This window comes from Chiloscyllium punctatum, chromosome 31, assembly GCF_047496795.1.
Source record: "Chiloscyllium punctatum isolate Juve2018m chromosome 31, sChiPun1.3, whole genome shotgun sequence".
Lineage (NCBI taxonomy): Eukaryota > Metazoa > Chordata > Chondrichthyes > Orectolobiformes > Hemiscylliidae > Chiloscyllium > Chiloscyllium punctatum.
The window spans coordinates 67,466,088-67,488,316 of record NC_092769.1 but is presented as its reverse complement, the minus strand read 5'-3'; the positions used below and the strand labels follow the sequence as shown (position 1 = coordinate 67,488,316).

The following is a 22,229-nucleotide window of genomic DNA, read 5'->3' as shown; positions in this document are numbered from 1 at the left end:
AGTTGGGAGGTCATGTTGCAGCTGTACAGGACATTGGTGAGGCCACATCTGGTGCAATTCTGGTCTCCCTCCAATGTTGTGAAACCTGAAAGGGTTCAGAAAAGATTTACAAGGATGTTGCCAGGGTTGGAGGGTTTGAGCTACAGGGAGAGGCTGAACAGGCTGTGGCTGTTTTCCCTGGAGCGTCAGAGGCTGAGGGGTGACCTTATAGAGGTTTATAAAATCATGAGGGGGCATGGATAGGGTAAATAGGCAAAGTATTTTCCCTGGGGTGGGGGAGTCCAAAACTAGAGGAGCGTAGGTTTAGAGGGGAAAGATATAAAAGGGACCAAAGGTGCAACCTTTTCACCCAGAGGATGGTGCATATATGGAATGAGCTGCCAGAGGAAGTGATGGAGGCTGGTACAATGACAACATTTAAAAGGTATCTGGATGGGGACATGAATAGGAAGGGTTTAGAGGGATATGGGCCAGGTGCTGGCACATGGGATTCAATTAGGTTGGGATATCCGGTCGGCATGGACAAATTGGACCGAAGGGTCTATTTCTGTGCTGTACAGCACTATGACTCGATGGTCAGTATGGAGGGGTTGGGCCGAAGGGTCTGTCTCCGTGCTGTACAGCTCTATGACTCTATGGTCAGTATGGAGGAGTTGGGCCGAAGGGTCTGTTTCTGTGCTGTACATCTCTATGACTCTATGGTCAGCATGGACAAGATGGGCCGAAAGGTCTGTTTCCATGCTGTACAGCTCTATGACTCTGTAAGTGCAGGGGATAAAAACTTTAATAAAATGTCTCTGTTTCCAATAGGATTCTGCTCTCCATAACCCAGTTTCCCTTAAATTGTCTCAATCCTATTCACCAGATAATGAGGTTCCCTATCTCTTCTCTCTGGGTGGTGCGGAGGCTCAGTGTATCACACTACTGTCTCAATACAGTGAGGATTGGGATTCCATTCCAGCTGTCTGTGTGGAGTTTGTACATTTTCCCCGTGTCTGCATGGGTTCTCTCCTACAGTCACAAAGATGTGCAGGATGGATTGGCCGTGCTAAATTGTCCCGTAGTGCCCGGGGATGTGCAGGTTAGGCTGGATTGGCCGTGCTAAATTGTCCCATAGTGCCCAGGGATGTGCAGGTTAGGGTGGATTGGCCGTGCTAAATTGTCCCATAGTGTACAGGGATGTGCAGGTTAGGGTGAATTGGCCGTGCTAAATTGTCCCATAGTGCCCAGGGATGTGCAGGTTAGGGTGGATTGGCCGTGCTAAATTGTCCCATAGTGTACAGGGATGTGCAGGTTAGGGTGAATTGGCCGTGCTAAATTGTCCCATAGTGCCCAGGGATGTGCAGGATAGGGTGGATTGGCCGTGCTAAATTGTCCCATAGTGCCCAGGGATGTGCAGGTTAGGGTGGATTGGCCGTGCTAAATTGTCCCATAGTGCCCAGGGATGTGCAGGTTAGGGTGGATTGGCCGTGCTAAATTGTCCCATAGTGCCCAGGGATGTGCAGGTTAGGGTGGATTGGCCGTGCTAAATTGTCCCATAGTGCCCAGGGATGTGCAGGTTAGGGTGGATTGGCCGTGCTAAATTGTCCCATAGTGCCCAGGGATGTGCAGGTTAGGGTGGATTGGCCGTGCTAAATTGTCCCATAGTGCCCAGGGATGTGCAGGTTAGGGTGGATTGGCCGTGCTAAATTGTCCCATAGTGCCCAGGGATGTGCAGGTTAGGGTGGATTGGCCGTGCTAAATTGTCCCATAGTGCTCAGGGATGTACAGGTTAGGGTGGATTGGCCGTGCTAAATTGTCCCATAGTGCCCAGGGATGTGCAGGTTAGGGTGGATTGGCCGTGCTAAATTGTCCCATAGTGTCCCAGGGATGTACAGGTTAGAGGTGAATTAGGCACAGGAAGAATGGGGTAACAGAGATAGAGCAGGGGGGAGGTGTGTCTGGGTGGGATGCTCTTTGGATGGGCTGAATGGTGTGTTCCCGCACTGTAGGGATTTTTTAACATTAGATTCCCTACAGTGTGGAAACAGTCCCTTCGGCCCAACAAGTCCATACCAACCCTCCGAAGATTAACCCACCCAGACCCATTTCCCTTTGACTAATGCACCTAACATTATGGGGAGTTCAGCACGGCCAATCCACCCTAACCTGCACATCTTTGGACTGTGGGAGGAAACCGGAGCACCCAGAGGAAACCCCGCACAGACACGGGGTAGAATGTGCAAACTCCACCCAGACAGTCGCCTGAGGCGGGAATTGAACCCGGGTCTCTGGCGCTGTGAGGCCGCAGTGCTAACCACTGAGCCACCGATTCTGTGAGCCTCTGGTTTAACGACCCTTCCCTCGAATCCCTGATTGGGTTTATTCGCAAAAAATTTCTCCTGTGTGGGAACAGATGCAGAAGGGAATGGGATCATTGACAGTGCGGGAAAAAAAACGGCCATTCTGCCCATCTGCTCCGTGATGGGTTATTTCTGGGTTCCACCTGAAAATTGCATCCTCCCCTAATCCACATTGTCATTTGGAATCCAACCCCCCCATTTCCTTTCCCCCTTCTCATGTTGACCCACCCGTCCCCCCCCCGAACCCTGAGCTGATGTCCAGCGACACCGCTCACCTCAAGCAGTTCCACCTTCTCCCCCCATTCCAACTCCAGCCCCCGACCCCCCCCCCCGGCTTACGGGGAAATCAAAGGGGATAAGAGCATCGGCTTGGGAAAGGTTGGTCAAACAGCGTGAGGGAATTAATGGTCTCCACGTGCACCTTCCGGCTCCAACATCACACTTGCCCCGTTTCTACCCGATGGAGCCACCTCTCCCCCATACCCAATCGCCCATCCCCTCCCGTGTCAACACACCAGCACCACACCCCCACCCCACCCTCTCTCCCTTCATCCCCCCCGCCCAACCCCTTCCCGCATCAAGCCCTCAAACCCCTGACCCACCCCCACCCCTCCCACGTCACCTCTCCACCACCCCCTCTGGCATCATTCCCCCCAACCCCCCTCCCTCACATATCCCACACCCACCCCTCCCACGTCACACCCCCCCTCCAACCCCATCAACCCCCCTCCCCTACACGTCCCATCGCAACCCCATCTGGCATCAACCCCCTCCCCTACACATCCCACCCCCACCCCTCCCATGTCACCTCCCCCCACACCCTCTCCGGCATCACACCCCCCCAACCCCCACCCCTCCCACGACACCCCCCCCACACCCTCTCCGGCATCACACCCCCCCCCAACCCCCTCCCCTACACATCCCACCCCCACCCCTCCCATGTCACCTCCCCCCACACCCTCTCCGGCATCACACCCCCCCAACCCCCTCCCCCACACGTCCCACCACCCCCCAGCCCTCCCACGTCACCCTCCGCACCCCCACTGGCATCACCCCCCCCCCCAACCCCCTCCCCCACATGCCCCACCCCTCCCATGTCACCCTCCGCACCCCCACTGGCATCACCCCCCCCCAACCCCCTCCCCAGTGCCCTACCCCTCCCACGTCACCCTCCGCACCCCCACTGGCATCACCCCCCCCCAACCCCCTCCCCAGTGCCCTACCCCTCCCACGTCACCCTCCGCACCCCCACTGGCATCACCCCCCCCAACCCCCTCCCCCACATGCCCCACCCCCTCCCACGTCACCCTCCGCACCCCCACTGGCATCACCCCCCCAACCCCCTCCCCAGTGCCCTACCCCTCCCACGTCACCCTCCGCACCCCCACTGGCATCACCCCCCCAACCCCCTCCCCAGTGCCCTACCCCCTCCCACGTCACCCTCCGCACCCCCACTGGCATCACCCCCCCAACCCCCTCCCCAGTGCCCTACCCCTCCCACGTCACCCTCCGCACCCCCACTGGCATCACCCCCCCCCCAACCCCCTCCCCAGTGCCCTACCCCTCCCACGTCACCCTCCGCACCCCCACTGGCATCACCCCCCCCCAACCCCCTCCCCAGTGCCCTACCCCTCCCACAACAACCACCCCGAGAGCGGGCCCAGCTCCAGTGAAGAGCCTGAACTGGACGGAAACCAAGGCACAGGTTTTATTTTAGAAAGTCCGAGCACTCCTCATGGAGGGTGGGGGGGGGGGGGTGGGGGGGGGGAGAGGCACTGTCCTGGTGGGTGTCCATATTCCCCCATCACCCAGGCTGTTGGTGGGGATATCTCTGCGGCACGGTTAGTGGGGACCATGTTTGACCCACTCCTCCCCAGTCCCTATAGCCTGCACCCCACCCTATCTCCCCAACTCCTTCAGCTCTCCCCTGCTCCCCCTCTGGCTCTCTTTGCACTCTCTCTCTCTCTCTCTCTTCCCCCCCCCCCCCCCCCCCACCTCTGGTTTCCTCCTTCTGTCTCTTCTCCCCCCACCGCCCCCAGCTTCTTCCTTCTCTCTCTCTCTCTCTCTCCCCTTCTGGGTTCCTCCCTCTCTCTCTCTCTCTCTCCCCTTCTGGGTTCCTCCCTCTCTCTCTCTCTCTCTCCCCCCCCTTTGGCTTCTTCCTTCTCTCTCTCTCTCCCACCTCTGGCTTCCTCCTTCTCTCCCTCTCTCTTGCTTCATCCCTCTCTCCCTTGTTTCCTCTCTCTCTCCATCTCTCAGTCCTCCCCTCCTGGTGGCCCAGGGTGTTGTCTGACTCAACGTCTTGGCCTTTGATGTGGTTTCTCCTTGTCTGAATAATCTCCATTTATTGTAGCTTCTCAATTTCCTTCTGGTATTTCTTTCTTTGTGTGTGGATGTGGTTGGGAGTGGGAGTGGGAGTGGGTGTGCAGGGTGGGGGTGTGGTGGGGTTGGGAGTGAGATGGGGGTGAGATGGGGGTGGGGGTGTGGGTGGGGGGGGTGGGTGTGGGGTTGGGGGTGGGTGAGTGTGGGTGTGGGTGTGGGGTGTGGGTGGTGGTGGGGTTTGGAGTTGGGGTGGGGGGGTGGGGTGGGGTTGGGAGTGGGGGTGGGGGAGTAGGTATGGTGGGGTTCGGAGTGGGGGTGTGGGGTGTGGCTGTGATGGGGTGGGGGTTGGGGTGGTGGGGGTGGGGTTTGGGGTGGGGGTAGGGGTGGGGGTGTAGGTGTGATGGGGTGGGGGTGTGGGGTGTGATGGGGGTGGGGGTTGGGGTGATGGTGGGGATGTGATAGGGGTGGGGGTTGGGGTTGGGGGTAGGGGTGTAGGGGTGATGGGGTGGGGGTGTGGGTGTGATGGGGGTGGGGGTGTGGGTGTGATGGAGTGGGGATTAGGGGTGTGTTGGGGGTGGGGGTTGGGGGTGGTGGTGTGGGGGTGGGGGTTGGGGTGGTCGGGGTGGGGATGGGGTTGGGAGTGGGGTTGGGGGGGTGGGGGGTGGGGGTGGGGTTGGGGATGGGTGAGTGGGGGTGTGGGGGTGTGAGGTGTGGGTGGGGGTGGGGGAGTGGGGTGTGGGTGTGATGGGGTGGGGGTTGGGGGTGGTGGGGGTGGGGGAGTGGGTGTGGGTGTGATGGGGTGGGGGTTGGGGGTGGTGGGGGTGGGGGTGTGGTGGGGTTGGGAGTGTGGTTGGGTGTGGTGGGTGTGGGGGTGGGGTTGGGGGTGGGTGAGTAGGGGGGGTGGGTGTGGTGGGGGTGGGTGTGTGTGTGGGGGTGGGGGAGTGGGGGTGTGGGTGCGGTGGGGGTGGGGGTGTGGGTGTGATGGGGGTGTGGTGTGGGTGGGGGTTGGGGGTGTGGGTAGGGGTGGGGGGTGTAGGTGTGATGGGGTGGGGGTGTGGGTATGATGGGGGTGGGGGTTGGGGGGTGGTGGGGGTGGGGGTGGGGCTGGGGGTGGGGATGGGCGTGGGAGTAGGGTTGGGGGTGGGGGTTAGGGGTGTGTTGGGGGTGGGGGTTGGGGGTGGTGGGGGTGGGGTTGGGGATGGGTGAGTGGGGGTGTGGGGGTGTGAGGTGTGGGTGGGGGTGGGGGAGTGGGTGTGGGTGTGATGGGGTGGGGGTTGGGGGTGGTGGGGGTGGGGGTGTGGTGGGGTGGGAGTGTGGTTGGGGTGTGGTGGGTGTGGGGGTGGGGTTGGGGGGTGGGTGAGTGGGGGGGTGTGTGTGTGTGGGGGTGGGGGAGTGGGGGTGTGGGTGCGGTGGGGGTGGGTGTGTGGGTGTGATGGGGGTGTGGTGTGGGTGGGGGTTGGGGGTGTGGGTAGGGGTGGGGGTGTAGGTGTGATGGGGTGGGGGTGTGGGTATGATGGGGGTGGGGGTTGGGGGTGGTGGGGGTGGGGGTGGGGCTGGGGGTGGGGATGGGCGTAGGAGTAGGGTTGGGGGTGGGGGTTAGGGGTGTGTTGGGGGTGGGGGTTGGGGGGTGGTGGGGGTGGGGGGCTGGGGGTGGTCGGGGTGGGGATGGGGTTGGGAGTGGGGTTGGGGGTGGTGGGGGTGGGGGTGGGGTTGGGGGAGTGGGGTGTGGGTGTGATGGGGGTGGGGGATGGGGGTGGTGGGGGTGGGGTGTGGTGGGGTTGGGAGTGTGGTTGGGTGTGATGGGGTGGGGGTTGGGGGGTGGTGGGGGTGGGGGGTGGGGGGTGTGGTGGGGTTGGGAGTGTGGTTGGGTGTGGTGGGTGTGGGGGTGGGGTGGGGGTGGGTGGTGGGGGTGTGGGGGTGTGAGGTGTGGGTGGGGGTGGGGGAGTGGGTGTGGGTGTGATGGGGTGGGGGTTGGGGGTGGTGGGGGTGGGGGTGTGGTGGGGTTGGAGTGTGGTTGGGTGTGGGGGTGGGGTTGGGGGTGGGTGAGTGGGGGTGTGGGGGTGTGAGGTGTGGGTGGGGGTGGGGGAGTGGGTGTGGGTGTGATGGGGTGGGGGTTGGGGGTGGTGGGGGTGGGGGAGTGGGTGTGGGTGTGATGGGGTGGGGGATGGGGGGTGGTGGGGGTGGGGGTGTGGTGGGGTTGGGGTGTGGTTGGGTGTGGTGGGTGTGGGGGTGGGGTTGGGAGTGGGGGTGGGGGTGTAGGGGTGGGAGTGATGTGGGGGTGTGGTGGGGGTGGGGTTGGGGGTGGGGGTGGGGGTGTGGAGGAGGTGGGGGTTGGGGGTGAGGGTGGGGGTGTGTGGGGGTGGGTGTTGGGGGTGGTGGGGGTGGAGGTTGGGGGTGGGGGTGTAGGGGTGTGAGTAGGTGTGGGGGTGTGGTGGGGGTGGGGTTGGGGGTGGGGGGTGGGGGTGTGGAGGAGGTGGGGGTTGGGGGTGAGGGTGGGGGTGTGATGGGGGTGGGGGTTGGGGGTGGTGGGGGTGGAGGTTGGGGGTGGGGGTAGGGGTGTAGGGGTGGGAGTAGGTGTGGGGGTGGGGGTTGGGGGTGGGGGTAGGGGTGTAGGGGTGGGAGTAGGTGTGGGGCTGGGGGTAGGGGTGGGAGTGGGGTTGGACCAGTCCCTGTCAAGTGTGTGAGGGAAGCACGTGTTTTGAAAAGTGGGTTCTGTAAGAGGATCTGGGTTGGGTGGGGCAGTCCTGTTTTGGAGGTGGGGGAGGGGCGGGGGTGGAGTAGCCAATGACATGGATGGGGTTGTAGGAGGGTGGGTGGGGGGGGTGGGGGTGTGGGGAGAAATATGTGTTCGAGGAGCCTACAGTTCAGACGTCCCTCTCATTGCCACCCCACCACCCACTCCCAACCAACACAGATATCGGGTGAGGCAGCACATCCCTGGGGGGGGGGGCCAGGAAAGAATGGGAAGATGGATTTTCTGGGACTGGGGGTGAGGTAATGGGTGTTGGGGGTGGAGGGAGATGGTGAGGAGGTGGGGAGGGGGTAGGTGGGAATGTGGGGGAGGCCGGATATAGTGGGTGGGTGGGGGAGGGGGAGATGGTGGGGGATGGGGAGGGAGGTGGTGGAGGGGGGTGTGCAGAGGTGGTTGGGGAGGTGGGAGGTCGTGGAGGGTCGGGGGTGGGGAGGGAGATGATTGGGGGATGAGGGGAGGTGGTTGGGGAAGGGGAGGTTGTGGTGGGGTGTGGGGAGGTGGGGAGGTGGTAGAGGGGTGGGGTGGGGAGGGAGGTGGAGAGGGAGGTGGTGGAGGGGTGGGGGTGGGGGTGGGGAGGGAGGTAGTGGGTGGTTGGGGGGTGAGGAGTGAGGTGGTGGGCGGGCGTGGGGTGGTGGCTGGGGAGGGGGCAGGTGGTGGAGGGGTGAGGGTGGGGAGGGAGGTGGTGGGGGGTGTGCGGAGGTGGTTGGGGAGGGGGGAGGGGGGAGCTGGTGGAGGGGTGGGGGTGGGGAGGGGGGAGGTGGTGGAGGGGGAGTGGAGATGGTGGAGGGGAAGATGATGGAGAAGTTGGGGGAGAGATGGTGGAGGGGGGGTGGAGATGGTGGTGGGGGGGTGGAGATGGTGGTGGGGGGGTGGAGATGGTGGGGGGGTGGAGATGGTGGGGGGGTGGGGGTGGAGATGGTGGGCGGGCGTGTTTGGTGAATGGATGTGGGCTCTCCAAGAGCTGCTGTTTTCCTAAATGGAGGGGACCAGGCTTGGTTGCTCCCTCTGGAAGGGTGCTCTCCCAATCTTGGAAACCACTTGCTCCCGCTGGCAACCAGCTTCCAGTTCGTGATCCATGGTCGCTCCCGGTGGAATGATGGCCTCCAGATGAGGGACAGTGCTCACTGTCCCTGGGCTGTGGGATCTTGTCTTTGGGGGTTCAGTCTCTTGTGGTTCACTGACTCCCTGCAGAGTGACAGCTCCAGACTTTGGGGGTTCAGTCTCTGGGGGTTCACTGACTCCCTGCAGAGTGACAGCTCCAGACTTTGGGGGTTCAGTCTCTGGGGGTTCACTGACTCCCTGCAGAGTGACGGCTCCAGACTTTGGGGGTTCAGTCTCTGGGGGTTCACTGACTCCCTGCAGAGTGACAGCTCCAGACTTTGGGGGTTCAGTCTCTTGTGGTTCACTGACTCCCTGCAGAGTGACAGCTCCAGACTTTGGGGGTTCAGTCTCTTGTGGTTCACTGACTCCCTGCAGAGTGACAGCTCCAGACTTTGGGGGTTCAGTCTCTTGTGGTTCACTGACTCCCTGCAGAGTGACAGCTCCAGACTTTGGGGGTTCAGTCTCTGGGGGTTCACTGACTCCCTGCAGAGTGATGGCTCCAGACTTTGGGGGTTCAGTCTCTGGGGGTTCACTGACTCCCTGCAGAGTGATGGCTCCAGACTTTGGGGGTTCAGTCTCTGGGGGTTCACTGACTCCCTGCAGAGTGACAGCTCCAGACTTTGAGGGTTCAGTCTCTGGGGGTTCACTGACTCCCTGCAGAGTGACAGCTCCAGACTTTGGGGGTTCAGTCACTGGGGGTTCACTGACTCCCTGCAGAGTGACAGCTCCAGACTTTGGGGGTTCAGTCTCTGGGGGTTCACTGACTCCCTGCAGAGTGACAGCTCCAGACTTTGGGGGTTCAGTCTCTGGGGGTTCACTGACTCCCTGCAGAGTGACAGCCTCAGGATCTGAGGGTTCAGTGGCTCTCTGTAGAACATCAGCTCCATAGTTTGAGAGCTCAGATTTCTCAGGTTCGGGTGACTCTATGAGAGGTGGGAGGTTAGGAATCAGGGGTTCAAATACTCCAACAGGAGTGACTGCTTCAGAGGCTGGAGGGTCAGATTCCGGGGATTCGGAATCCTCCAGTTCAGAAACATCCATTTCCGATTCCTGCTGTTCCGATTCCCCGACCGCGGATCCTTGGTCTTCAGATCCCTCCTCGTTTTCCGAGTCGTCATCTTCGGACTCCTCGATTTCGGATTCCACAATTTCCGATCCTTGGGGATCGGGGCTTTGCTCATGAGGAATCGGTTCAGATTCCTCAAGTTCGGAGTCTTGAGGCTGAGTTCCCTGGGACTCGGTATCCTGACGCTCGGAATCCTGGAGTTCAGATCCCTGGGAATCGTATTCCTGGAGTTCAGCTTTTTCAGGTTCAGAGTCAATGGCTCCAGATTTCTGGAGTTCAGGTTTGTCGGGTGCCAAATCCTGGACCTCACATTCCTCGATTTCCAATCCTTTGGATGTAGATTCCTGGTCTTCGGTGACCTGGGGAGGAAAGTCTTCAGGACCAGATATCGGACTTTGTGGTTCATTGGATGCAGATGTCTGAAGTCCAGATATTTGGAGTTCACACGTCTGGGGTCCGAATCCCTGGAATTCAGGTTGCTTTGCTGCCAATTCCCAAAGTTTGGAACCTTGGGGTTTGAGGGTATTTTGCTCTCCTGCCCTCCCCGAGGGAGGGGAGTGAGGTTCACGGGGGGTGACAGATTTCGTCAGATTGGGGTCAGATTTTAGGGGTTCAGTCACTCCCTGAAGAGGGACGGATTCAGACTTTAGGGGTTCTGTTACTCCCTGTGGAGTGATGGACTCAGAGTTTGGGGCTCCAGTTCCTCTCTGCGGAGTCACAGACTGAGATTTTGGGGATTCTGAAGCAACAGACGGATATTGTGGGGGTCCTGTTCCTATCTGCGGAGTGACGGACTGAGATTCTGGGGGTTCTGTCACTCTCTGCGGAGCGATGGACTGAGATTCTGGGGGTTCGGTCACTCTCTGCGGAGTGACGGACTGAGATTTTGGGGGTTCGGTCACTCTCTGCGGAGCGACGGACTGAGATTTTGGGGGTGCTGTCACTCTCTGCGGAGCGACGGACTGAGATTTTGGGGGTTGAGACACACTCGGTGTCTCAGTCACCGTCCGGGAAATGATGCATTCAGATTTCGAGGGTTCCGTTGCTCTCTGCAGAGTGACAGCCTCAGATTTTGGGGGTTCACTCCCCGGGGCGACCGGCTGAGCCTTTGGTGGCTCAGCAGCCGCCATCTTCGCTGGGGCACCCTCGGGTTTGGTGGGGGAGGACGTCGGGAGCGTTTGGAGGGGAGCGGGCGGGTGCGGAGCCCCGTTCTCCCCCTGGGAGTTCGGCGGCACTTTGGGCGTGGTAGCCAGTCCCCCTTTGGTGCTCCGGGCCGAGCAGAGATCGGCATAGGACGTGGCCGCAGAGCCGCCCCCGGCTGCCGGCCTTTTGAACTTGCGGGGACGGTGGGGGGACCATTCCTGACGCAGTGAGGCAACGCACACCACCTGGTGGGGCATCTCCAGTGGCTTTAGGTCCTGGAGGAAGGTGAAAGGGGAATCCTGGCTCCTGGTCCTGATGTACTTGCGGGAGAGCTTTGCCTCGGGATCCAACTTGTCCGATCTGATCTCGGGGGGAATGGATTCGCCATCCTCGGCTGGGACCTCTGGCCTTCGGGATTGCAGTGCGGCGCAGAGGTCCACCGCCTGTTCTGTCACGTCAACCGCAGCCTCATCGGCAATCTCTAGGGGGAGGGGGGGCAAGGGAGGGGAGGGAATCGAACAACAAAATAAACACATCAAAGCATCAATGATTGGAACGTGCAGTCTCAAGTCACCCCTCGGGAATACCATACGGAGGTGGTGGTCATCCTGACAATGGTAGCTCCCCTCCCAGGGTTAGCATCAAGTCGCCTCAGATCAAAGCCAGATTTCCCACCCCCTGACGGAGTCTGATCATTGTTTTCCCGGAGCGGGTGGGAGGAGGAGGGGTGGACGATCGGATTGAATGACGCTCGGCCTTTCGGCCCAACAACTCCGCACCGACCTTTCAAAGAGATTCCCACCCAGACCTGTTCCCCATTACGCAACATTTACCCTGCACTAATCCACCCTAACCTGCACATCCCTGGGCACTATGGGACAATTTAGCACGGCCAATCCACCCTAACCTGCACATCCCTGGGCTCTATGGGACAATTTAGCACGGCCAATCCACCCTAACCTGCACATCCCTGGGCACTATGGGACAATTTAGCACGGCCAATCCACCCTAACCTGCACATCCCTGGGCACTATGGGACAATTTAGCACGGCCAATCCACCCTAATCTGCACATCCCTGGGCACAATGGGATAATTTAGCACGGCCAATCCACCCTAACCTGCACATCCCTGGGCACTATGGGACAATTTAGCACGGCCAATCCACCCTAACCTGCACATCCCTGGGCACTACGGGGCAATTTAGCACGGCCAATCCACCCTAACCTGCACATCCCTGGACACTATGGGACAATTTAGCACGGCCAATCCACCCTAACCTGCACATCCCTGGGCACTATGGGACAATTTAGCACGGCCAATCCACCCTATCCTGCACATCCCTGGGCACTATGGGACAATTTAGCACGGCCAATCCACCCTAACCTTCACATCCCTGGACACTATGGGACAATTTAGCACGGCCAATCCACCCTAACCTGCACATCCCTGGACACTATGGGACAATTTAGCACGGCCAATCCACCCTAATCTGCACATCCCTGGGCACTATGGGATAATTTAGCACGACCAATCCACCCTAACCTGCACATCCCTGGACACTATGGGACAATTTAGCACGGCCAATCCACCCTAACCTGCACATCCCTGGACACTATGGGACAATGGGACAATTTAGCACGGTCAATCCACCCTAATCTGCACATCCCTGGGCACTGTGGGACAATTTAGCACGGCCAATCCACCCTAACCTGCACATCCCTGGGCACTATGAGACAATTTAGCACGGCCAATCCACCCTAACCTGCACATCCCTGGGCACTATGGGGCAATTTAGCACGGCCAATCCACCCTAATCTGCACATCCCTGGGCACTGTGGGACAATTTAGCACGGTCAATCCACCCTAACCTGCACATCCCTGGACAGTGTGGGATAATTTAGCACGGCCAATCCACCCTAACCTGCACATCCCTGGGCACTATGGGGCAATTTAGCACGGCCAATCCACCCTAACCTGCACATCCATGGGCACTATGGGACAATTTAGCACGGCCAATCCCACCGTAACCTGCACATCCCTGGGCACTATGGGACAATTTAGCACGGCCAATCCACCCTAACCTGCATATCCCTGGGCACTATGGGGCAATTTAGCACGGCCAATTCACCCTAACCTGCACATCCCTGGGCACTGTGGGATAATTTAGCACGGCCAATCCACCCTAACCTGCACATCCCTGGGCACTGTGGGACAATTTAGCAGGGCCAATCCACCCTAACCCGCACATCTCTGGGCACTATGGGACAATTTAGCACGGCCAAATCCACCCTATCCTGCACATCCCTGGGCACTATGGGACAATTTAGCACGGCCAATCCACCCTAACCTGCACATCCCTGGGCACTATGGGATAATTTAGCACGGCCAATCCACCCTAACCTGCATATCCCTGGGCACTATGGGGCAATTTAGCACGGCCAATTCACCCTAACCTGCACATCCCTGGGCACTGTGGGACAATTTAGCACGGCCAATCCACCCTAACCTGCACATCCCTGGGCACTGTGGGACAATTTAGCACGGCCAATCCACCCTAACCTGCACATCCCTGGGCACTATGGGACAATTTAGCACGGCCAATACACCCTATCCTGCACATCCCTGGGCACTATGGGATAATTTAGCACGGCCAATCCACCCTAACCTGCACATCCCTGGGCACTATGGGACAATTTAGCACGGTCAATCCACCCTAATCTGCACATCCCTGGGCACTGTGGGACAATTTAGCACGGCCAATCCACCCAAACCTGCACATCCCTGGGCACTATGGGACAATTTAGCATGGCCAATCCACCCTAACCTGCACATCCCTGGGCACTGTGGGACAATTTAGCATGGCCAATCCACCCTAACCTGCACATCCCTGGGCACTGTGGGACCATTTAGCACGGCCAATCCACCCGAACCTGCACATCCCTGGGCACGATGGGACAATTTAGCACGGCCAAATCCACCCTAACCTGCACATCCCTGGGCACTATGGGATAATTTAGCACGGCCAATCCAGCCTAACCTGCACATCCCTGGCACTATGGGACAATTTAGCACGGTCAATCCACCCTAATCTGCACATCCCTGGGCACTGTGGGACAATTTAGCATGGCCAATCCACCCTAACCTGCACATCCCTGGGCACTGTGGGACAATTTAGCACGGCCAATCCACCCTATCCTGCACATCCCTGGGCACTATGGGACAATTTAGCACGGCCAATCCACCCTAACCTTCACATCCCTGGATACTATGGGACAATTTAGCACGGCCAATCCACCCTAACCTGCACATCCCTGGACACTATGGGACAATTTAGCACGGCCAATCCACCCTAATCTGCACATCCCTGGGCACTATGGGATAATTTAGCACGACCAATCCACCCTAACCTGCACATCCCTGGACACTATGGGACAATTTAGCACGACCAATCCACCCTAACCTGCACATCCCTGGGCACTGTGGGACAATTTAGCACGGCCAATCCACCCTAACCTGCACATCCCTGGACACTGTGGTACAATTTAGCACGGCCAATCCACCCTAACCTGCACATCCCTGGGCACTACGGGGCAATTTAGCACAGCCAATCCACCCTAACCTGCACATCCCTGGGCACTATGGGACAATTTAGCATGGCCAATCCACCCTAACCTGCACATCCCTGGGCACTGTGGGACAATTTAGCACGGCCAATCCACCCTAACCTGCACATCCCTGGACACTGTGGGACAATTTAGCACGGCCAATCCACCCTAACCTGCACATCCCTGGACACTGTGGGACAATTTAGCATGGCCAATCCACCCTAACCTGCACATCCCTGGCCACTGTGGGACCATTTAGCACGGCCAATCCACCCTAACCTGCACATCCCTGGGCACTATGGGACAATTTAGCACGGCCAAATCCACCCTATCCTGCACATCCCTGGGCACTATGGGACAATTTAGCACGGCCAATCCACCCTAACCTGCACATCCCTGCGCACTATGGGATAATTTAGCACGGCCAATCCACCCTAACCTGCACATCCCTGGGCACTGTGGGACAATTTAGCACGGTCAATCCACCCTAATCTGCACATCCCTGGGCACTGTGGGACAATTTAGCATGGCCAATCCACCCTAACCTGCACATCCCTGGGCACTATGGGACAATTTAGCACGGCCAATCCACCCTAACCTGCACATCCCTGGGCACTATGGGACAATTTAGCACGGCCAATCCACCCTAACCTGCACATCCCTGGGCACTATGGGACAATTTAGCACGGCCAATCCACCCTAACCTGCACATCCCTGGGCACTATGGGACAATTTAGCACGGCCAATCCACCCTAACCTGCACATCCCTGGGCACTATGGGACAATTTAGCATGGTCAATCCACCCTAATCTGCACATCCCTGGGCACTGTGGGACAATTTAGCATGGCCAATCCACCCTAACCTGCACATCCCTGGGCACTGTGGGACAATTTATCACGGCCAATCCACCCTATCCTGCACATCCCTGGGCACTATGGGACAATTTAGCACGGCCAATCCACCCTAACCTGCACATCCCTGGATACTATGGGACAATTTAGCACAGCCAATCCACCCTAACCTGCACATCCCTGGGCACTGTGGGACAATTTAGCACGGCCAATCCACCCTAACCTGCACATCCCTGGGCACTGTGGGATAATTTAGCACGGCCAATCCACCCTAACCTGCACATCCCTGGGCACTGTGGGACAATTTAGCACAGCCAATCCACCCTAACCTGCACATCCCTGGACACTGTGGGACAATTTAGCACGGCCAATCCACCCTGACCTGCACATCCCTGGACACTGTGGGACAATTTAGCACGGCCAATCCACCCTAACCTGCACATCCCTGGGCACTATGGGACAATTTAGCACGGCCAATCCACCCTAACCTGCACATCCCTGGGCACTATGGGACAATTTAGCACGGCCAATCCACCCTAACCTGCACATCCCTGGGCACTATGGGACAATTTAGCACGGCCAATCCACCCTAACCTGCACATCCCTGGACACTATGGGACAATTTAGCACGGCCAATCCACCCTAACCTGCACATCCCTGGACACTATGGGACAATTTAGCACGGCCAATCCACCCTAACCTGCACATCCCTGGACACTATGGGACAATTTAGCACGGCCAATCCACCCTAACCTGCACATCCCTGGGCACTATGGGACAATTTAGCATGGTCAATCCACCCTAATCTGCACATCCCTGGGCACTGTGGGACAATTTAGCATGGCCAATCCACCCTAACCTGCACATCCCTGGGCACTGTGGGACAATTTATCACGGCCAATCCACCCTATCCTGCACATCCCTGGGCACTATGGGACAATTTAGCACGGCCAATCCACCCTAACCTTCACATCCCTGGATACTATGGGACAATTTAGCACGGCCAATCCACCCTAACCTGCACATCTGGGCACTGTGGGACAATTTAGCACGGCCAATCCACCCTAACCTGCACATCCCTGGGCACTGTGGGATAATTTAGCATGGCCAATCCACCCTAACCTGCACATCCCTGGGCACTGTGGGACAATTTAGCACAGCCAATCCACCCTAACCTGCACATCCCTGGACACTGTGGGGACAATTTAGCACGGCCAATCCACCCTGACCTGCACATCCCTGGACACTGTGGGACAATTTAGCATGGCCAATCCACCCTAACCTGCACATCCCTGGGCACTATGGGACAATTTAGCACGGCCAATCCACCCTAACCTGCACATCCCTGGGCACTATGGGACAATTATGGGCCGTGCTAAATTGTCCCATAATGTCCTGGGATGTGCAGGTTCGGGTCTAGACAGGGGGTCAGTGCCCAGTCTGGAAAGGGGAGCTGTAGTGTAGACAGGGAGCTCAGGGCTGGGGTGTGAGTCTCTGGGCCGGTTGGTGCTGTCCCCGGGGCGGGGGGAGGACAGGGACTGAGACCGCACCCACCTGAATCCTCCACCTGTACGTCCTGCGTCGAGGCTCCGCATCCCATCGCTGGGTGTGTCCGGGTCGGGGGGGGGGCGGCTGGAGGAGCCGCGGGAGCTGCACTGACACCGCGGGGCAAGGGGCTCCTGTGACGGCCGGGGGACGTAACAAGGGCCGGGGGAGGGAGAGGGGAGGGATGAGGGAGGGATAGAGAGGGGAGAGGGAGAGAGGGAGGGATAGAGAGGGGTAATGAGGAGAGGGGAGAGGGAGAGAGGGGAGAGATGAGGGAGGGATAGAGAGGGTAATGAGGGAGAGGGGAGAGGGAGAGAGGGGAGGGAGGAGGGAGGGAGAGATGAGGGAGGGATAGAGAGGGGTAATGAGGGGAGAGGGAGAGAGGGGAGGGGGGAGGGAGGAGGGAGAGAGAGGGTAATGAGGGAGGGATAGAGAGGGGTAATGTGGGAGAGGGAGAGAGGAGGGAGAGGAGGGAGAGAGAGATGAGGGAGGGATAGAGAGGGTAATGAGGGAGGGAAGCAGAGGGGAGGGAGGGAGTGAGATTGAGGGAGAGGAGGAGGGATGGAGGGAAAGAGAGATTAGGGAGGAAGGGAGAGAAAGGAAATTAAGGAGGGAGAGGGAGTGATGGAGGCAGAGAGGGGAGGGAGAGAGGGAGTGAGGGAGGGAGGGAGGGAGGGAGAGAGGGGGAGGGAATGAGGGAGGGAGGGAGGGAGGGGAGAGAGGGGGAGGGAATGAGGGAGGGAGAGAGGGGAGGGATGGAGGGAGGGATGGAGAGAGGGAGGGAGGGAGAGAGGGAATGAGGGAGGGAGGGAGAGGGAATGAGGGAGGGAGAGAGGGAATGAGGGAGGGAGAGAGGGAATGAGGGAGGGAGAGAGGGGGAGGGAGAGAGGGGAGGGATGGAGGGAGAGATGGAGGGAGAGAGGGGATGGAGGGAGAGAGGGGAGGGAGGGATAGAGGGAATGAGGGAGGGAGAGAGGGGAGGGAGTGAGCAAGGGAATGAGGAGGGATAGGTGAGGAGGGATAGGGAAGGAGAGAGAGATGGGTAAATGAGGAAGAGAAGGAGAGAGAAGGCATGAGGGAGGGAATGGGAGGGAGTGTGGGTTAGAGGGAAGGAATGGTTCAGGGAAGGGAAGGGAAGGGAGACAAAAGGGGGAGGCAGAGGGAGGGACATAGGGAGGGAGGTGGGAGTGAAGATAGTGGGAGGGGGCATAGAAGAGAGGGGAAGATGGAGGGAAAGGGAAAGTGGGAGAGAGGAGGACAGAAGGGAAGGGAGAAGGAAGGGAGAGGAGGAAGCAAAGGGGTCAGAATGAAAGAGGAGTGGTAGGAACGAAAGGGAGGACGGGGAGAGAGGGGTGAGGGAGGGAAATGGGAGAGAGGGGGGGATTACACCAATAGGGTGAGAGAGGTAAGGAGGAAGTACTAGATTGACAGAGGAGGGGGGCAAGGTAGGGAATAGATGAGGAGGCAGAGAGGGCATTAGAAGTGAGCGAGGGGGGGGGGGTTAGGCAGAGACACAGGAGAGCAATGGGGGAACTGGGATAACAGCAGAATGAGATAAAATGCCAGGAGCATTAAGGGTAGAGTTGAGAGGGAATGGGGGCAGGAAAAGGAGGAGCTGAGAGGCCAGGGAATGAACCAGAGACTGAAGGGGAGATGGAGTTCAACAACTGGCTGGTACGGCACATCAGGGATATCACCGATACCTCACCCGTCAAATCTGGTATTGCCTTCTGGAGAGTCGGCCGGCACGTTCACCAGAATGTCGTGGCGTCCACCAGGTAAATGATCATGGAAATGTTTCCATGTATTTCTTCATTCGTTGGAACCTGGTGGTTACCAACACTTACTGTGTCCAGGAGGAGGTGCTGGAGAGTCACCTTCCTGAGCTGCTGCAGTCTGTGTGCTGGAGGGAGACCCACACAATGTCTGTTGGGAAGGAGCTCCCAGGATTCTGAGCCCGTGCCACTGAACCTTCCCAAGTCAGGATGGGGAGCTCGGAGGGGAATCTGTAGTGGGTGGTGTTCCCATCTAGCTGCTACCCTTGACCCTTGGCCTTCTAGATGATAGGGGTTTGGGAGGTGACGTCTCAGAGTCTTTGGTGAGGTGCTGAGCGCCTTGTAGACGCCACTCACACACTGCTGCTACTGAGGTTTGGTGGTGGAGGGGGGGGGGGGAGGGGGGGAGGGGGGGGGGCGTTGTGCCAATCGAGCGGGGGCTGCTTTGTCCCTGGATGGTGTCGAGCCTCTCGAGTGTTGTTGGAGCTGCCCCCCCCACTCCCCCAATCCAGGGGCAAGTGGGGAGTATTCCCTGACCTGTGCCTTGTCGATGTTGGGGCAGGCTTCAGGGGGAGTCAAGAGGTGACTTACTCGGCACTGAATTGCCAATCACTGACCATGGTATTTCCACTGGCAAGTCCGGTTCAGTGTCTGGTGAGGCCACAGAGATCAGACAGTCGCCCGAGGGTGGGCATCGAACCCGGGTCCCATAGTGCCCAGGGATGTGCAGGTTAGGATGGATTGGCCGTGCTAAATTGTCCCATAGTGCCCAGGGATGTGCAGGTTAGGGTGGATTGGCCAGTGCTAAATTGTCCCATAGTGCCCAGGGATGTGCAGGTTAGGGTGGATTGGCCGAGCTAAATTGTCCCATAGTGCCCAGGGATGTGCAGGTTAGGGTGGATTGGCCATGCTAAATTGTCCCATAGTGCCCAGGGATGTGCAGGTTAGGGTGGATTGGCCGTGCTAAAAGAGGGCTGGCCTTTATAGAACCCACGATGCTTGCCATGTTGAAGTGGGGACTGCAGATGCTGGAGATCAGAGTCTGGATTAGAGCGGTGCTGGAAAAGCACAGCAGGTCAGGCAGCATCCGAGGAGCAGGACAATCGACGTTTCGGGCAAAAGCCCCGAAACGTCGATTTTCCTGCTCCTCGGATGCTGGCTGACCTGCTGTGCTTTTCCAGCACCACTCCAATCCAAGATCCTTGCCATGCTGAAGACCAGTCTGCATAAAATAACATTTGTTGGACAAATTATGGGCTGTCGATGATCCCATTCTGGCGCTATCTTATTGTTGTCCTTTTCCACCCACACCCACAAATAGGGAAGACAACCAACAGGGGTCAGGATTTCGAGGTCGATCGTGGTACGGTTGGCGAAGGTGGTCAAATTGGAACCGTCAAGATCCTGTCTCGAGACACGAGAGGGTGGACACTTCCCTGTGTCGGAGAGACGAGAGCGCGGGGGATTCAAGATGGGAGGCGAGAGTTGGTTTTCTCTTGAGGGTTGAGAGCGTGGTGGAAGTTCCTCCTCAGAACGCAGTGGATACCTGGGAGAGGGAGTCACTGGACGGACCCTTCCCAGATAGATTCCGGACGAAGAAGGGACTGGGATTGGCGGGCGGATTGGGTTAACAGGCCAAAAAAGAATACTCCTTCCTGCTCATCATTCCTCTGTTCCGGAGACCTCCCTCTCACCGTCTGGAGACTGTTCGACAAGATGGTGACACACTAGGCATGTGCATTCCTCCTTTGTTTCCCTTTTGGGGCGCGGCTCAGTGGTTAGCACTGCTGCCCAACCCCTGCCCCCGGTGCCAGGGACCCGGGGTCGATGCCCACCCACGGGCGACTGTCTGTGTGGAGTTTGCACGTGTTCCACCCCCCGTGTCTGTGCGGGGTTTCCTCCGAGTGCTCCGGTTTCCTCCCACAGTCCAAACATATGCAGGTTAGGGTGGACTGGCCGTGCTAAATTGTCCCATAGTGCCCAGGGATGTGCAGGTTAGGGTGGATTGGCCGTGCTAAATTGTCCCATAGTGCCCAGGGATGTGCAGGTTAGGGTGGATTGGCCGTGCTAAATTGTCCCATAGTGCCCAGGGATGTGCAGGTTAGGGTGGATTGGCCGTGCTAAATTGTCCCATAGTGCCAGGGATGTGCAGGTTAGGGTGGATTGGCCGTGCTAAATTGTCCCATAGTGCCCAGGGATGTGCAGGTTAGGGTGGATTGGCCGTGCTAAATTGTCCCATAGTGCCCAGGGATGTGCAGGTTAGGGTGGATTGGCCGTGCTAAATTGCCCCACCAGTGCCCAGGGATGTGCAGGTTAGGGTGGATTGGCCGTGCTAAATTGTCCCATAGTGTCCAGGGATGTGCAGGTTAGGGTGGATTGGCCGTGCTAAATTGTCCCACAGTGCCCAGGGATGTGCAGGTTAGGGTGGATTGGCCGTGCTAAATTGTCCCATAGTGTCCAGGGATGTGCAGGTTAGGGTGGATTGGCCGTGCTAAATTGTCCCACAGTGCCCAGGGATGTGCAGGTTAGGGTGGGTTGGCCGTGCTAAATTGTCCCATAGTGCCCAGGGATGTGCAGGTTAGGGTGGATTGGCCGTGCTAAATTGTCCCATAGTGCCGGGGATGTACAGGTTAGGTGGATTGGCCGCGCTAAATTGTCCCATAGTGCCCGGGGATGTGCAGGTTAGGGTGGATTGGCCGTGCTAAATTGTCCCACAGTGCCCAGGGATGTGCAGGTTAGGGTGGATTGGCCGCGCTAAATTGTCCCATAGTGTCCAGGGATGTGCAGGTTAGGGTGGATTGGCCGCGCTAAATTGTCCCATAGTGCCCAGGGACGTGCAGGTTAGGGCGGATTGGCCGTGCTAAATTGTCCCATAGTGCCCAGGGATGTGCAGGTTAGGGTGGATTGGCCGCGCTAAATTGTCCCCATAGTGCCCAGGGATGTGCAGGTTAGGGTGGATTGGCCGCGCTAAATTGTCCCATAGTGCCCGGGGATGTGCAGGTTAGGGTGGATTGGCCGCGCTAAATTGTCCCATAGTGCCCGGGGATGTACAGGTTAAGGGTGGATTGGCCGCGCTAAATTGTCCCCATAGTGTCCAGGGATGTGCAGGTTAGGGTGGATTGGCCGTGCTAAATTGTCCCACAGTGCCCAGGGATGTGCAGGTTAGGGTGGATTGGCCGCGCTAAATTGTCCCATAGTGTCCAGGGATGTGCAGGATAGGGTGGATTAAATCAGGGGTAAATGGAGCGAAATCGGTGGGATGCTCTTTGGTGGGTCAGCGTGGATTGTTGGGCCAAATGGCCTGTTTCCACAGTGTAGGGTTCCTTCTTTTATGAATTCCTTTGTTCTTCTTGTTCTCTTTAATATTACTATTATTTTAAAACTTTTTTTTTCCCTTCTCACCCACCTTTTGGAGAGAGGCAGGGGGTTGGTACCAGGCTCGTTGAATCAAGGGAGTGACTGGGAGCCTGAGTCTCGGGGGAGTTCCCGATCGCCCAGGCCGTGTATCCAAGGCAAGAGAGGATTGGAGTGAGAGCCTGCCCCAGGGTGGTGCTGGGACCGGGAGGCGGTGGTGGTCTTGAGATCCCAGGAGCATTCCCCAAAGTGATGTTGGAGCTTGCAGTGAGAGTGGGGAGAGAGGGTGGGGTTGTGAGCCAGTGTGGCTAACGTACTGAGAGACTGCAATGACTGAACTTTCAGCTTGCTTTCTTTATTATTTGGCTTAATAC

At 58.3% G+C, this 22,229-nt stretch overlaps 1 protein-coding gene across 1 annotated transcript; it reads right to left on the bottom strand.

The window, feature by feature from the left end:
* Positions 1–8,366: 8,366 nt before the first annotated feature.
* LOC140456844 (uncharacterized) lies at positions 8,367–16,821 on the bottom strand. Its single transcript, XM_072550776.1, has 2 exons — positions 16,736–16,821; positions 8,367–11,204 (listed from the first exon to the last, which is right to left on the bottom strand). Exons 1-2 carry the CDS (start codon positions 16,779–16,781, stop codon positions 8,386–8,388), a joined length of 2,865 nt encoding a protein of 954 aa, XP_072406877.1. The 5' UTR covers positions 16,782–16,821; the 3' UTR covers positions 8,367–8,385.
* Between the last annotated feature and the right edge of the window lie 5,408 nt (positions 16,822–22,229).

What these genes read in the sequence shown, in the direction of transcription:
- LOC140456844 (XM_072550776.1), bottom strand. Translation starts at nt 16,781, where the DNA reads ATGGGATGCGGAGCCTCGACGCAGGACGTACAGGTGGAGGATTCAG. An exon ending in CGTACAGGTGGAGGATTCAG is followed by an intron (nt 11,205 to 16,735) that starts GTGGGTGCGGTC and finishes CCCTCCCCCTAG; the next exon opens with AGATTGCCGATGAGGCTGCG.